Raw genomic sequence first — 16,740 nt, 5'->3', positions numbered from 1 at the left:
TTGCCTCAGCTCTAAAGTGATCCTTCCAGTTGGGTGCAAGAACAACTCCAGTATGAAACTGGACACTGCAACAAACAAAGAAGGAATAAGATCTCCCTTCCGTGTCTCCCCCCAGCCCCACACTAACAGATGCTCATCTGCAGGAAGACAGCCATATGAAAAAATGGACCAGGCAGCATCAAAGTCCTGTGCACTGCAAGAAGGGAAATGAGAAGCAATTTTTTTAACATTAATAAGGGCATACTGAAGCCTTCAACAGTTCTGAAAAAATGCCCATTCACAAGCCTGGCTTATCGGCACAGGGAGAAATTTCCGTATGTGTGAGGCAGTTGCTAAGAAAGCTCTGACTAATGCAGATACAAGTCTGACTTTTAAAGTTGACATTTCTGCTTTTCCAGTGGATCAGAACTGTCAGGAGAGTTGTGCAGGCAGACCAGAGGATTGCAGAGGAGAGTTATTCTGTAGCAGTCTAAGAGTTGTGGCGTAAGTGCTTTGATGGAATTAGCAATGGTGGTTTAAGAAACAGCCTCAGACACTATTCCCAGCACTGGCAATTACCGTTCTCATTACAGAATCAGAACAAAGGAACAGAATCAGAAGGAAACCAGCTGCAAATTTTCCTATATGGGCAAAGAGCAAATTCCCTTCTGCTGCTGCTTTCACAATGCCTTTAAGTAACATCTGGCAGCGGGCAGGACAGACAACTGGAGACAGGAGCATTTAAAGTGTTGCTACTAGACTTGCCAAGAGCTCAGCTGTCAGAGTCCTTTAGACTTTCCTCATGCCTCTTCTGGTTTTCTCACAAGATGTGACTATGACAAACACTTATCCTTCAAAAATTGAAAAAGATAAAAAAAAGTCTTCTGGTAAGCACATCAGCAGAACATACTGTGCATCTGTAGAGCACCAAAATAGGGATTAAATTAAATTTTGCTAGGTAGTTGGAGAAAAAGGCCTTTAAAGATAGCACTTGGCATGGGTTAATCGCCTCTTTCATTAAGGAAAGGAATACATACTGAGAACATCTTTCTGCCATCTGATTAAGCAATGAGCCAATACAATTGTAAATCTTCCAGAAATTCCCCATGGTTCAACTCAACAGAGGCAACTCTTTACTTCTCAGACCCTATCTCTCATTTTCAGATAATCATTGCATTAATTGTGTACAAAAACTTTCTATCATGCTGCTAAAAGAAATGGAATGTGACTGTTCTGTGATACTCCTTAGCAATCTTTGACAATTAAGAGATTGAATTATTCATATATATTTCTAATATAATAACAATTTTGAAGTATGCTCACCACTCAATTGCTCAAAAAGTAAGTAAAGCGAAAACTATTTGATTCTACTATAAACAGTTCAACTCTTCATTTACAAATGTTTTAGTGGCTGATACAACTTATTCTGTCTGTAACTGAGATGAAAAGGATTTAAGGGTACTATATCCCCAAAATCATATGCTATGAATTGCTTGGCAAGTCATTAGAATTTTTTCTTCCTTTGAATAAGGCAGATTTTGAATTGTATCTGCACTTATTTGTATTATATACAAGTATTGTAAGTACTAGTTCTGTGTAATACTTACCCGCACTACAAGAAGTTTCATGCAAGTCGAGTCGGTTTCGGTATATGCATTTAATATGGTTCAATTCAGACAGTTTTTTTTCTCTCTCTGTTAGGCAGCATGACCATAGTATTGAAATAGATATTATGGGATTTGCACTGAGATACTTGATAATTTCATTCAAGATGGGAAAAATACAGATGACATTATTTCTAGGCTGAAAAATTGACTACAAAGTCTGAAGAATATCAGAAGGGAAAATATGACGTGTATGAAATGAAAAGGAATGCACATGTGCTAAGATTGTACGCTGCAATGCACATTTTATCAAACAAGCTTTTGTTCAGTGGCATAAACTGACCCACAACCAGATAATCTGTATGGGAAGAATGATCTAGTAAGATAGAATTGTATTTTTCCTCTAAATATCATTTTAGATAACAAGATATTCTGTTTAAGTTGGTTTTGCTTCCATTAAACATACATTTGAGCAGTCAGTGTACTTGCTTGGTTTTATGCTCTTAGGCTGCTACTGGACAATAAAGCTACAGATAGAAATAAAATAATAATGGCTTGTGACAGGTTACGTTTAAAATGTTTGATCACACTGATCAATGGGCCTTTGCTTCAAAAGCTAAGCTGAGGTTCAAGGAAGGAAAAGATAATAGTTGTTCCAGCAGTTTGTCCATATCTCACCAAACTGGAAGGCATTTGGGATGCAGCCCAAGTATTAATACAGCTGCCACATAAAAAAAAAATGCTTTTTTGTTTCTCAGGCTCCATGATAGAAAAAATACTTCTGTTAGAGCCTATACACTTAACTTAAGTCTTGGTTTTATTTTAAAATTCAGAAGCTTTATTTTACTTCTGAGACTTGTAATAATTTTATATTCTTTCAGCAGCATTCTGAAAACTTCTTAATATTTGACAAAAATAATTATCCATCAATTACTGTAGATTAGCTGTTACAGGTGTGGTTTTTAAATTTATTTATTTTTGACATCTCTTAACACTTCTTGAACTCTGTGTGCTGCTGGTTTGTTGGGTTTTTTCCTCATTTACACAATTGCCCTTTGGTTTTTGTGTTTCCTCAAGCTTCTTTTACCCAGAGTACATACCTCTGAAAGTAATCTCATTCAGGTTGATTCAGTTCTCATTTCTGTTCAATTTAAAGTTATTTTCTTTGGCTCACAGCAGACCATCACACAGACTCTCACTGAGTTATTGAGGATTTTCACCCCCTATCAAGCAGCTCATCAGCAATTACTGATCCTGCACACAGATCCTTAAAGATCCAGGACATGATGATTTGTTACACTTTCTGTGCTGAAACAATCATGAAGGGAAGTTCCTTAAACAAGTTTCTACCAGGAAGGGAGTGGGGAGATTAGCATTTCTAATAATGGTAGATCCTTCACTTCCACTGCAGAAACTGAAAATAGTCATATCTTTATGTCCAGACAATAGGAATGTGTACATTTACTGCCTTTATTTAAATCTTTGGATATCTTAAAATCCTCAGCTTCTCTGACCTTAATACTGTGATTCTCCTATAAACTAATAATCTAGCTTTGGCATTGGCTCATAACATCTGATGTTAGATGTGGTAAAATTTGTCTTTAATTTGTTTCCCACTGCCAATGGAAATTTAAACAAGGTATTCTATTTTTCATCATATAGCGGGATTTATATTCACATGATAAGGTGTGACTGTAATATGCGGGAAGTATTAAAAATTTCAGTTAGATTTGGTACTCATCTTTTACAGATTTGTTTCAGGAGATATATTATACACACTTTTAATAATTTCTTTGGGGTTAGGGTTTTTTTGTGATTTTTTTTTTTTATTAGCAGCTCTCAAGTCTAAACAAAATTAAGATTTTTCATTTCATTCCTTTGTATCACCTACTGCCAGTCAACAAGGGCTTATTTTTTTAGAGTGACTAAAAGAAAAATGGTATTCTGCTTCACTATTGTCTTTAAGAACTCCAGTCTTTCACCGTTAAGTCTTCCTGTGGCATACAGAGTGGCTGAAAACGAGCCTTTAGTATTACAGTCTCCATTTTTAGGTTAAAGGAAAGCAAATCCATGCTGCCAGTGAAAAAAGACCCAAGCTGTCTTCACCCTTGCTAAGTGTGAAAATGGAAGTGTAGGAAAGCATGCTGCAGAGACATTCACACTCAGCGTATGCCCGTTAGCTCTAACTCAGAGGGAATTTATCTCCCCTAGCCAATAAACTCTTAAGCCCTACTAGTACAACATTGCGGGGACTTGCCATCTTGGATCGCAGCTAGGTTTGGGACTTCTCTACCACATTTGACTGAGCGATGTGGAAATGTTCACACAATTTGGCAAGGCATCTTCTTCTCGGAGAAGCTGTAATTTCAGAAGGCAGAGAGCTGAATTCCACAGGCAGAACTATATTATCAAACCGGCTTCTGGGCTGGGTTTGGAATCCAGTTGTCTCAGGTCTAGTTAAAGGAGACTGGGAATTCTGTGTTATGCTGATAGAAGAGGGTCTGCCTGTTCCTCTACGATCTTCCTACACAGTAGTCACTGTCCTTCAGTCATACCCTTTGGAGTTGTTTTCCATCCACTTGGGTAAATGTCTAAAAATATATTCTTGAATCACTCTTCTGGACTACATTTCTCCTTGACCTGCTGTGTTTCTATTCCTCCGGCATCTACTGACTGATAGCTAATCTCCACATTAACCCTTCTAAAAGCAGCTGGAATGGCAGTGACTGTACCACCTGCTGTGAGTCTAGGGCTGCTGTGATTATATTGTATTCAATTTCATTTTCTGTTTCCAAGTCAGCTTTTGATTGATTATTTCCAGTATCACTAGACAGTGTGTTGCAGAACCTTAGATTTTTTATGTGTTAAGCTATATCCATGTTTATAATCCATGATAAAAAGGCTTTTCTTTTCAGCTGACCTAATTTTCTTGAAGAAACCTTGTGGAAGCTGGACAGACCTGCCAGCAAAATCTTAGCTAGCTTATGTGCTAGCTCAAATGTCTCTTCATGGCACTGTGCCATACTGATATTCTCATTTTTTCAGGGGTTTCTGGTTTGCCCTTCTAAGAGTTTTGTCATCCAGGTGCATAGTCACGGCTGTACTTGTGATGTGGATTTTTTTCTTATATCTGTACGCAATATATCACATCTTTCTGTCCCGGGAATACCCGAATGTTCTGTGATTGTCTTTACCTTTTCATTATAAATATTTTTCTACTTTTATCCTAAAGCGTTATCTATTTCTTTATGATCTGATATGCCATTTCTAAATATTTGCACTTCGACTTTTTCGAATGCTGCTGTTTTCCTTTTAGAAGCATATTTTTCACCAGCCCTGCAAATATCAGCTATTCTTTGCAAAGTCAGTTCTTTACATTCTCCAAAGTTAAGTTTGCTTGGATTCAACAATCACTTATATAACAAAACATTCAGGTTCTGCTCTGTCTGGTAATTCTCTTACCCCTATGACTACTGTACTGAATACACTGTGATATAACAATCAGCACTCTTGCTTGTCACCTAGTTTCTTCTAAAAAATAACCTTCACTTTCCCTCAGGAACACTGTTCACCATGTTCCTGATTAAAAACGAAATGTCTTTTTCTGCCTACTTTCATGTTCCTTACAATGTACAATGCTGAGCTCTACTGCTCCTGGATCTACTGCTTATCATCGTGAGCGTATTCTCCCACTTGCCCTTCTCTGCACTCAAATTGTTCCTCGCAATCATTTACTCTAAGCGTTGTCTGAAAGAAAACAACAGGTTCAGAATTTAATGTACTAAGTTCATTTTCTTCAGAAACCCCAGGAACTTTTGCTTATTCACACAAACAACTAGCACAGAGAGGCCAGGTATATGAAATTCCTCTTTCCACCTATTTTTTTGATACATGCCTCCACCCTCACCCGGAATTTCTCACTCCTGAGAAGACTCTTTTCCATTTAAAACAAAAATAGCCACCAATCTTGGCAGTGTCATCACAACTGCTGCTTCACTTTATCATACCCCAATGTATCAGCTTCATTTTCTGTTTAGCTGGAGTGCTGGCAAACTTAATTTCTGCACGTACCCACACTTCTGCACACTATAATGTAAACTCCTACACTTTCTAACCATCTCTACAACATGCTCATTTACTCTCTTAATACTGCTATGAAATGAAAAAATAAATGCTGTAAGTGGGAGTACTTCTACTAATTTATTGCAATGAAATAATATTCTAATGCATTGTAATAGGTTTTTAAAAGTAATTTTCATATTCATACAGACAATAACTGTCAAGATATTAACAGACTCCTGTTCTCTTTTATCATGTCATCTTTTGTTAGATGCATGAACACAAGTATTCTGGCTTTCAAAAGCAGCAACCTTATTTTTGAAACCTTAGCTGTTAAGGATCCAGTGAGGTACCCCTTGATCTTGAAAGCTCTAAGACAGCTTCTTTTTTTCCTCTGAGTCCTAAGGAACTACTCTCCAGAATCATTTTTAAGCTCATTTCCTGCCCATGGCTGAGAAGAAAGGTGTACTGGGTCTGGCTGGGATGGAATTAATGTTTTTCATAGCCACCCATGAGGTGCTGTGTTTTGGATTCATGATGCAAACAGCGCAGCTCATGCACCAGCACACTGGGTGCTGATGAGCAGCGCTTGCACAGTGTCAGGCTCTTCTCTGCTTCTCATTGTGCACCCCTAGCAAGTGGGCTGGGGGTGGCCAAGAGGCTGGGAGGAAACACATTTAGGACAGCTGACCCCAGCTGACCAAAGGATATTCCATACCATATGGTGCTGTACTCCACAATAAAACTTGGGAGTTGTTTTCCCCAAGCGGGGATTGCTCAGAGACCGTCTGGGCATCCATCTGCTGGTGGGAGGGCGTGAGTGATTGCTTTTCCATCACTTTTTTTTTTTTTTTTCTTTTTCTTTCTATTTCATTTACTTATTGAACTGTCTTAACCTCGAACCATGAGTTTTCCTTGGCTTTACCCTTCTGATTCTCCCCTCCACCTCACAGCAGGGGAGTGAGTGAGTGTAAGAACCCATTAGTAAGGAACACAATTGCAGCTGAAAGACTTAACCCAGGATACCAATCCCTCTATGTTATACCATGAGCCTCAAGGAAAGGTAAGAGCTGGCCAGACAGCTACTGATAGTCATGTGGCACAACTGTGAAATCAACATATCTGACATAACAAATTAAACTTAACTACAGTTTTGGAAAAATAATTCTGAAAGATCTTCATGGAATGCTTTTCATGGAAAGCTCTCTGTGAAAACCAGATTTCTGCTTCCTACAATTTCTTCATTAAATGCTAGAAACCTCACAAATGTTAAAAGGCATTTACAAGCTTTTGCTATAAACATCAGGGAGGGGGAAAAATAAAAAAATAAATAAATAAAAAAAAAGAAAATCCTGTCCCTTTGTATACCTTCCTGCCAGCTCTTCCAACTGTAAAGTCAATTTTTGATATTTTTCTGTGTAGCTTTCTTGCATTTTTACTATTGCTCTTCATGCTACATTATAGGTTTACTACAAGGTATTATGTCAATGAAAGGGTCTATTAAACTCTAAGTAACAGTGATTCTCTAATTTATATGTGTAGCCTAGGATGGCTTTAAGCTTGGTCATCATCTACTGTCTGATACCATCTTCACTCAATTATGTAACAGGAAACAGAGCGTGTGAAGGTGGAGACATAAGTCCATTCATCATTGCTACTTGATTTCTCATTACTTAAATGCTAACACTCTCAGTCCTCCCAACAATGCAGCCTGTCTACCCCCCTGTCTGCATAACTAATCTAAAGCATGTATTTTCTACTTTCCTTTCTATTGCAAAAAAAAGAGAAACATTATTTTCTTTGCTTCTTGACTTTTATACGAACCTACTCCTTCTGTCTGAGGATTGTTTGTATACATGTATACCTACATCTTAAATTCAGCTGCTTACTAGACTCATTAAATGTCCTACAGGAAGGAATTTCACCATTTCCCCTCAGTCAGAAATATTCTCAAATTATTTTTGTAGCTCACAAGTGCCTCTGCTTGTTTATGTAGGTTAGAATCTGAGGCTGATTCACCACAGAATGCTGTAAGCTGGGTTGATACTTAAATTCAATATTCAGAGTCTGGCTTCCACAAAAGAAGTCAAAGGGTTAATACAGCTAACTAGGAAGCAGTTGTATGTCTCCAGCATCAGAGACAGGATTTTATTTCCTGAAGATGCCAGCCTTTTGTATGGCAATTCTATCACCATTTAGTTTTGACAGTGTTGCAGTAAAATTAAAGATCTCTGCACTAACGAATCCTCCTAAACTGACATACGTGACACTGTAATTAAAATCCCATACCTTGTGCGCTGGGAATCTCAGTCTCCCTCTACATATCTTTATATGGAGAAAGAAAATGGTTAGGACTTGTTTTCATGGAGTTAGTTTTCATGGAGGTGGTACAGCTTGATATGCCAAAAGTCATGACGTTTTGATTTGAGACAAAATCAAAATAAATAATAAAAAAAATCCTGTCTCTAAATTTACCCTCAAGTTCTAATGTAATAGGGCCACCCCCGAGAGGGAGCAAACGCAGCACCTTATGGCAGCTGCCTTACCCAAACATGTTTCCACAAGCTCACCTGAGGCACTGTGCCTATCGGGGATGCTCTTGGGAGCTTTGCAAGTGCAGTGCCCTCTCATCACCCCAGCCTAGTGCACCAGTATCTCTGAAAGCTTTCAAGATGATAGGGAGTTACATAAATGCCAAGTAGTCTTACATGTAAAAAATCAAAGGTCATCTAAAGAAATACATTCTGCTGCTGAGGGATGAATAATCCTGAGGTCGGAATACAATTTCTAATTTTTCAGTAAGACATGGAAGTGCTACTAGATGAAAGCATAAGGGACATGTACCCGTCTATGATGAGGATCAGGCATATGTCTCGTCAAAATGTGGTGTGTCAGTTTGTGGCAAACTTACCATCATCAAAGTCAACACAGCACTTGTTTTACTATCAACAGACCTGCAATCTTCCCTGTTCAGGTGAAGAGCAGGTATTTTAACACTTGCACTTGCCTGACTGATCCAAACTGTTAGGTATTTATAAACCAGGTACCGTTTCTCTCCTTTTTATACTCTGATGGCATATCTTTTTTTATTGATGAGATTAAACACCTTTGACATCAACAGCCATTGTTCAGTTGTACATGTCTCCTTTATAACTCAATATCCCGCCCCACATGTATCTATATTCCCTTCCAAAAGGGAATACGAGGACGGCTGCTACAACAAGCTAAATGAAGGTTCTTTTCAGTCTTTTCTTTATCAACCATCTCTGTGTTTCCATGTTACAGCCTTTTTGTTATACATCTGCATTCATGTTTATGACTCTCTGTGTTTATTGCCCACTTAAAATCCTTAAGAAGTTCCACCAGTGAAGATAAAATAAAATAACCTATATTAATTTAAAAATCATATCTGCCAGTTCTACATTGTTGCACATTGTGCTTCTTCCAAAAGCAGCTATACAATTATAGGTACTTGGGTGCATAAAGTGATACGGAGGTTTCTATGGCAATTATTCATTTTAATTGAAAATTGTGTAAGGAAAAACTCGTTTCGTGTGCAGCATACAATTTGCATTTGTTTCCAAAGATTCTGAACTTGCTCAGGGTAAGCTGTGAATTCATATTTTCTAGGAAAACACAATCTCTAAAATTCTGTCTGGGGGGTGGAAAACCAAGGGGGGTCTTCATAAGGTTGTCAAGTGTATTGAAATTTAAGATCATTTATCCATTTATGCAACTAAACTATCTATTTTTGACTGTCAGGTAAAAATTTTGTGCTTTAAATGAAAGAGGAACAGTTAAAAATCAAATTGAAACACAACGTCCTTGAAATTACAAGGTAGAGGAACCAGAAAAAAAGAGGTACCAGAACAGAGACACAGCATGCTGAAGAAGCCAGGTCATCAACGAGACCAAATCCACAAGATCAAACATTTGTATTTTCACATACTTTAGCTACTGTGTGTTAAAATAATAATGAAGGCAAAGTTAGTTCCAGCTTTAATATATTTTGGAGTGTCAAAACAAGAATTGGAAGGAAGCAACTGTTTTACCTTGCTTAGCTAACAAAATAAAGCTATAACTTATTTTCCTATAGGAAAATAGGACTTCTTTCCTCTGCCATTCCCAGAATGAGTTAAACATTTTAGGCCTTAAAAGAAAAAAACCAAATCAGCTACTTCAAGTGACGAGGACCTGGAAACAACCTCTGAACTGTGGTTTCATATTCACTAAATTTATAGCATTGCCTTTTCTAAAAAAAAAAAACAACACCCAACCCTCTACTCCTTTTCTATCTATATCACTGTAAGACTGTACAGGCTGGGTGCCAAAAATGTCTCAAGTTAAAAATAGTCCTTGTCATCTTCATAAGTATCAAATAAATATTAAAGTGATGGAAGGGTGAGGGAGGAAGTATACTTTACCAGCCACAGTATGTGAGGAGAAACAGAAGAATAATTTTAACAATGCAGCTTTAGCATTAGTGTACTTGGCTCATTGCATTTCCATACTTCTTTAGAATTTCTAAAACAGAAAGAGTATGACTCCTAACTTCAAAGTCAATGACTGCATCACAGGTCAGAAGAAAGCAAAATGACGCGAATGCTTTTCATAGTATGTCATTGTCCTGGTTGCAGCTGGGACAGAGTTAATTTTCTTCTCAGTAGCTGTGTTTTGGCTCTGATGTGAGAACAATGTTGACTGGACACTGACGGTTTTAGTTGCTGCTGGATGATGTTTATACTAAATCAAGGACTTTTCAGTTCCTTGGCCCTGCCAGCCAGAGGGCTGGAGTGGCACGGGGAACCGGCAGGGGATGCAACCAGGACAGGTGACCCCAACTGGCCAAAGATGTATTCCCTACCATATGACATGCTCAGTATATGAACTGGGGGAAGAAGAAGGAGGAAGGGGGGGACATTTGGCATTATGGCGTTTGTCTTCCCGAGTAACCATGACACGTGCTGGAGCCCTGCTCTCCTGGGGATGGCTGGACACCTGCCTGTGGATGGAAAGTGGTGAATGAATCCCTTGTTCTGCTTTGCTTGCTGTGTGGCTTTTGCTTTTCCTATTAAATTGTTCTTATCTCAACCCTTGAGTTTTACATCCCTTTCCGATTCCCCTCCCCATCTCTCTGGGTGAGGGGGAGTGAGCGAGTGGCTGCGTGGGGCTGGGTTGTCAGCCGGGGTTGAACCGTGACAGTCACCCATTTTGGATAAAACGGAGACTAATAACAACCCCCTTGCTGAAAGGCATGGCGCTGGGGAGTAGACGTTCCCTCCATGTGCGAAGCGACTCTTTTTTTTGTGGCACACGGCAAGTTCTGTTTTGGACAGAAAATGTTTTTGCAAGACAGGGGAATGAATTTGCTTGAGAAAGAAGTGTGGACGCGAAAGGGGTCCCACCAAGGACAATCTAGCAGCAGAGGGCTTTCCACTGCACAGACAATTTGCTCTATTTTAGGCACCTGACAGCTGTCATCTCCCTCATCTGCTGCTGCAGTTTGGACCCTGTTTTGATATGTACCTGCCTTCCCTCATTTTACTAGCTGACTCTCATAATTATTAAAATATAGAGCAATCAATAGAATGATTTCCTGATTTTTTTAATGCTTCCAGACATAGAAGAAACATACTGTCATTCCTATATGTGTCGTTCATGTAAGTACATATATAGACGATAACTTACTGAATGGAAGGTAAAGTTAAAGGCATGCAGATTTGATTTAGCTGTAAATGTGATAACCACAGGTATCCACAGTTACTCAGCTCTGATGGCTATAAAGGCAGCGCTCCTCTTCTAATGTTCCGTTTCCTACACAGAACTTAAGCCTACACGACTGTGTACCCTACACCTGCTCAACAGTTTTCATGAATTTTCAGGGTTTGAGAAACACAGCTATTAAATAGCAATTTTCATGGTGTTGAAGGGAGAAGATCTGAAGGTTGGTTTTGGCTAACATTAAGAGACAGGTTTGAAAAGACTCTGGCTGAGGCACAGCTCTCAATAAATCAAATGTAATGGCTGGATCTAGTAGAAAGCTGCTTTTATAGCCAAATTGCATGCCTGGCTGAGAGAAGTGGGAAAGGGGTACAAAAAAAAAAAAAAAAAAGACAAAAAGTGGAAATGTGGAAGCCTTTACAGTTGTGCTTGCCATCATTTACTGAGAATACCACCAAGATATCAGGGCCATAAATATCTCTCTCCATTTTGGCTCAATAATGCAAGCATCAAAAACATGTAAAGGACATCTTTCTTACTTACAAGAACACACAGATATGCGCACAGAAAAAAATGCCAATGAAGGCTGTAACTTCATTTCCAGAAAAGGCAGAACGTTTTCCCTATTGCGCTTGGATGCACTGTTTACTCCCTTCAGTATACTCGAGCCTGGAATTGTCATGCTGAATGCAAAGCTTCGCCAATGTAAGAAAGACTAAATATCTCCGATTGAAAGAATTTTTCTTGACCACATCAAGAAATTTTCCTGTCTAATAGATGCACAGTAACCCCTCTGTAAAATGAATCATCCAGTATTCCTTGAGGTCTTGGGACAAGCTGTAAGTTCAATAAAGAGTGCGGGCCTTTAAATTTACACACTTCATCTCCTCACATTTCCTGCGGGGAATACAAATGGCTTCTAAGTACTTACTATGCTGCATGCCATTCAAATTATGTTGCTTCAATTCATTACATTAAAAAGTAATACAAACTTCAATTATTCGTTGCAAAAGTACAGATTTAGCTAAAGTACACAGAAAATTCAATTCACACCAAAATGGCTACAAAGTTCAAATTAGTCTATTTGCAGTCCTCCCATGTCCTTGTCAGCATCCCTTAAAATGTCACTTATTTTATAAAAGATATAGATTTTTGTGAGTATTGATGTGCTCTATCAACAGACAAGTCCTCTCTGCCTTTAGTTTCGCAGATATTATTTACCTTTCCCAAATCACTAATGACTACAGCTAAAATAAATGGGCCCATATGAGTAAAGGTTACAGGACTAGACTTCCAGCTCAAAAGTTTGTACCTTTATAAATCTCTCCTCTTGAATTCTACATTCAAAAGGTACTTATGACTTCAAAGAAATTGCAAATCAAATGATTACACGCTACAGGAAATTAGATAAAAGAAAAAGGAACCACTTCAACACCATCAAGAGATTCTGTTCAGCTATTATATTAATAGTAAAAAAAACATATTTTGATTGCAGCTTCTGCAGGTATAAAATGATAGGTTTTAGACTCTACTTTTATTGAAGTGCATAGATCCACAAAGCATTTTCAGTCTGACAAGGCATTTTAAAATCTTGTAATCATTCAGCAAAGCATATGGACAGCACTTCTTTAATTTTACGCAGAGGAATAACTGCACTTGTTAAAATATGAGTATTGTAGAGTATGTAGCACCTTTCGGAATAAATTCAAGCAGTAGAATTCAGTCTAAAATACTGTTAAACTTCTGTACCCCTATCAACACCAAAGCTTTTGCATTTTTAAAGCCAAGTGATGATTTTGTTCCTCATAACTTTAGTTTTAATTTCTTTATGGAATCTAATGCAAACTTTATGTTAACGTTATATTATGTAAAATGTAATGCTTTTTCATTTCAGATTAAGATAAATGGCTTAGAAAGTATATCCTACTGCAGTGATAATGCCCTTCTTTTTGTAAGGAGTGGACATTTTCCTTTCTTTTTTCCCCACTAATTGAACTAAAATTATAAAATCTGTGCATGGTATAATTGGAAAAAAATTGGGGCACTAAACCCAAGCATTTTTATTAGCTGTTAAGAACACCTACCACAGCAACTGCATATTACACTAGCAACTTGAAGCAAATAGTGGGATTATATACATACATATATAAAAAATATAAATATATATATGTATACACACACACATAAAAGCAAGTCACAAGGTTTATGCACTACTTCTTCCCTTGCCTGCCTTTTCACTAACCATAAATGCTCTTCTGAGATATGTCTTCCAATTTAGCTTGCAGTAAGAATTTAACATATTATTCTTTTCCTTTAACAAAAAAATAAAATTTCATACGCAAAAAAGTACTCCAGTGACCCTCCTCCAAAATATTATCTAATAATTATAGCTGAAAACATATATTCCCAGCAGATATGTTCACATTAAGATATGAAAGGGAAATGATTTTCAACCTTTCTTTCTTAGAAGAAGTGATGCAGAACCATGAGTTCGGGAGAGGATTTACCTTTCTTGTCATCGAAGTACAGCGTCTGTTGAGCTGGATTTGACCACTGGAGGGAGGTGTTATCATTTTGATCGACCCTGCAGGTCAAATTTGCCGTTCCCCCTTCAACAACCGTGACGTTTTGTGTGAGTGGAAACTGCCCTTGGCTGCCTGGGGAGGGAGGGGAGGGATGGGGAAGGGAAGAGAGTAAGAGAGGAAAAAAAAAAAAAAAAAAGCATTTAAGTTGAAGAACTGAATGTATCGCAGCAAGTTCCCACAGATGGCAGAGCCTGAATTAAGTGTGATCTCTGGCCAAAGAAAGGTAGTACAATATATTAAAAAAAAGATTTTTTCCCCTTTTCCCCCGCCTCGCCCATAAGTTATAGTAATTGGTTCCAAAGAAATGCCTTGCAGTTTTATCTCCTTACACATACATACCCATACATCCAGGCTATACCACCGCACAGGGCTCACATGCTACACACCTACACAGATGTCTCAGTACAGATAATATAGTTAAACGGCTGTTGAAAACATCACTGGAAGCGTAACATAAAAAATCCACATTGGATTTTTAAAAAAGAGCAGGCCAGCCTTGACTCCCTGTTTCTTTTTACGCTTTTTTAAAGAGCTCTCAGGCACGCTGTTTTTCTTGCCAGGTTTGGAAAGTTGTTGGAGAGCAAATGTAGTGTGAATCTAATACTCGATGCATCCTCTGCGAAGGGAATATTACCTGATCTCAGATGAAAATGCAAGTGATGATGTAGTAGGTCTCTTTCATATCTGTAATTTTATCCCAGAGCATTATGAATCACATTAAATGCTTGCTGAAAGTCACTGGGAAGATTTCCAAATACATCTACACAATACAGGAGCAGTATCGCCCAGGTTCTTGAATCAGAAGCATTTCCAATGGCACAGACTAAAGCATTTATGTCTTATGAGAACGGCAACCCTCTCATCAAAAAGCATAACACTTTCTGATAAATGGTATTGCAGCAGGGGAGCACAGTAAAAACATGGAAGTAATTCTTTAACATGGGTGAGGGAAGAAAAGTTCTTCAATAATGACCAAGATACATCATTATCTGGAAGATACATTAATTTATTCAAGGATACAATGCAAAAGAAAGACAATCCAATACTCTAAATCAAATATATGCTTCTTTCTTCTGCTCCTTTTATACAGGTTCTATTAATAGAAGAAGCAGTCAAGGGCAGGTAGAGCTGCTAGCATAAGAAGTAAAATGCCAAGACTGACACTCAAGTGAGATGTGCCAGAAGTGAAAAATCTCCCTACGGTCCTATGGGAGTGAAGAAGCTCATAGACTTTTCATTAGTACATCAAGAAAATTATATATACAATAGCCAGTAATTATACCAATATGGAATCACAAATCTGGCATAGAACCTTCACAGTAACACCCTGTTTCAGTGGCTCTCTTCAGAGTTGTTCCCTGCTAAGTTAAAACAAGGCATGCCTTCTATACGGAAGCCATGATGATATAGAAGTCTATTACCTAGTACAGGTTTTCAGATGACCAGGGTAAAGCATTAGTAAATAGAAGATTAACAACTGAACTTCTATTTGACCTGCTGATATTTTAAAAAATGCAATTCTAGCCAGGTTTTGATAGCTGTCCATTCTCCTATGTAAAATAATTTTGATGGCCTTAGGCCCGGTATATAAGCATCTACATCACTGAAACTGTTAGCGTTAAGGTAGTCTAATACTCTCCACTGTCTTGGTTAAAAATAAACTAATGAATAAAGGATTTCCATCAAAATGCAAATCTGAATAACTAGTATAATTTTTGTATAAATATCAACTTCCTACAGATGTCTAAAGATCAAAATTTACTATGTACTGATATTTACTATAAAAGAGTATTTACTATCAACAGGATAACAGATATAGTAAATAAAAAATAAGGAATATTGAAAACACCATGGCTAATTTAAATGCTGCAAACAATAAATGCCAAAATTCTCATGACATCCTCTGTATCTGACACTTCATTAATCAAACCCTGCTTCTTGAAAACCACACGTTGCGAAATACTTGATGAGTGAAAAATCATAAACAAGGGTAGAAAAAAAAAGAAAACAGAAAAGATTTGTCATTTCCTTCCATTTCTCCTCCTTCAATTCTAATGTGTCAAGGAACCTCAAGATATTGCATAAATTGCTTATTGCTTAAATTAGAATTTTAAAAATCCAGAAAAATGTACACAGCCTGTTATTACTTCCACTAAATTACAGGCATCTTAGCAAAGAAATAACCTTCTAAAGTATGAGTTGTGGATAAAAGGCTATGTGGGCTACAATATTTTTTGCATACAAGAAACATAAAACAGAACCTAGTGCCAAAGAGTAGCACAGTGAAATCTGTCATTTATATTAAAGACTAGGAATAGAAGATCATTTAATAAAGAACTGCTGTAATTATTTAGGACCCTATTAACATGATGTGGCAGATCTCCCCAGATTTAACCTCTAATATCTTTTGGATATTATAGTTCTTATCAGGAAGGTGTCAGTGCATATGCAGCCTATCATTTGCTAATGATTGCCAAGTCACAGACTTGTTTGACCAGAAGAGTGGTTAGGAGTTAAACTTTTCTGATCAACCTTTGAATTCTGATCAATCATTAAATGGAAACTGTGGATGCCACGAACTGAAGGAAGTCAGAGGAACTTTCTTTTCTATGGCCTCTCCACTGTGTTCTGATGTTTTGAAAGGAAAAATTAATCTAGCATATAAAAGTGAAACCAAAGCATTCATCCTGTTTCTTAGCAATGCAGATGCTGTGTGGATCTGGAGAACCTCATAGGAAGCTTGGAGTGGAGAAAGAGGTGGAGAGAAAACAAGCCATTAAATCTGGAAACTA

The 16,740-nt window shown here is 37.7% G+C and overlaps 1 protein-coding gene across 3 annotated transcripts in view; it reads right to left on the bottom strand.

Annotated features, from left to right (window-relative positions):
* Positions 1-16,740, bottom strand: part of CADM2 (cell adhesion molecule 2) — a 670,542-nt gene that overhangs the window by 173,373 nt on the left and 480,429 nt on the right. For all 3 annotated transcript variants that reach the window (XM_055702988.1, XM_055702990.1, XM_055702989.1), the window contains one exon: positions 13,871-14,020. In XM_055702988.1, coding sequence (XP_055558963.1) covers positions 13,871-14,020 — 150 coding nt within the window. The remainder of the gene's footprint in view (positions 1-13,870; positions 14,021-16,740) is intronic.

Source organism: Falco cherrug, chromosome 2 (assembly GCF_023634085.1).
Source record: "Falco cherrug isolate bFalChe1 chromosome 2, bFalChe1.pri, whole genome shotgun sequence".
Classification (NCBI taxonomy): Eukaryota; Metazoa; Chordata; class Aves; order Falconiformes; family Falconidae; genus Falco; species Falco cherrug.
The sequence above is the reverse complement of the archived record's forward strand: the minus strand, read 5'-3'. Positions and strand labels throughout refer to the sequence as shown.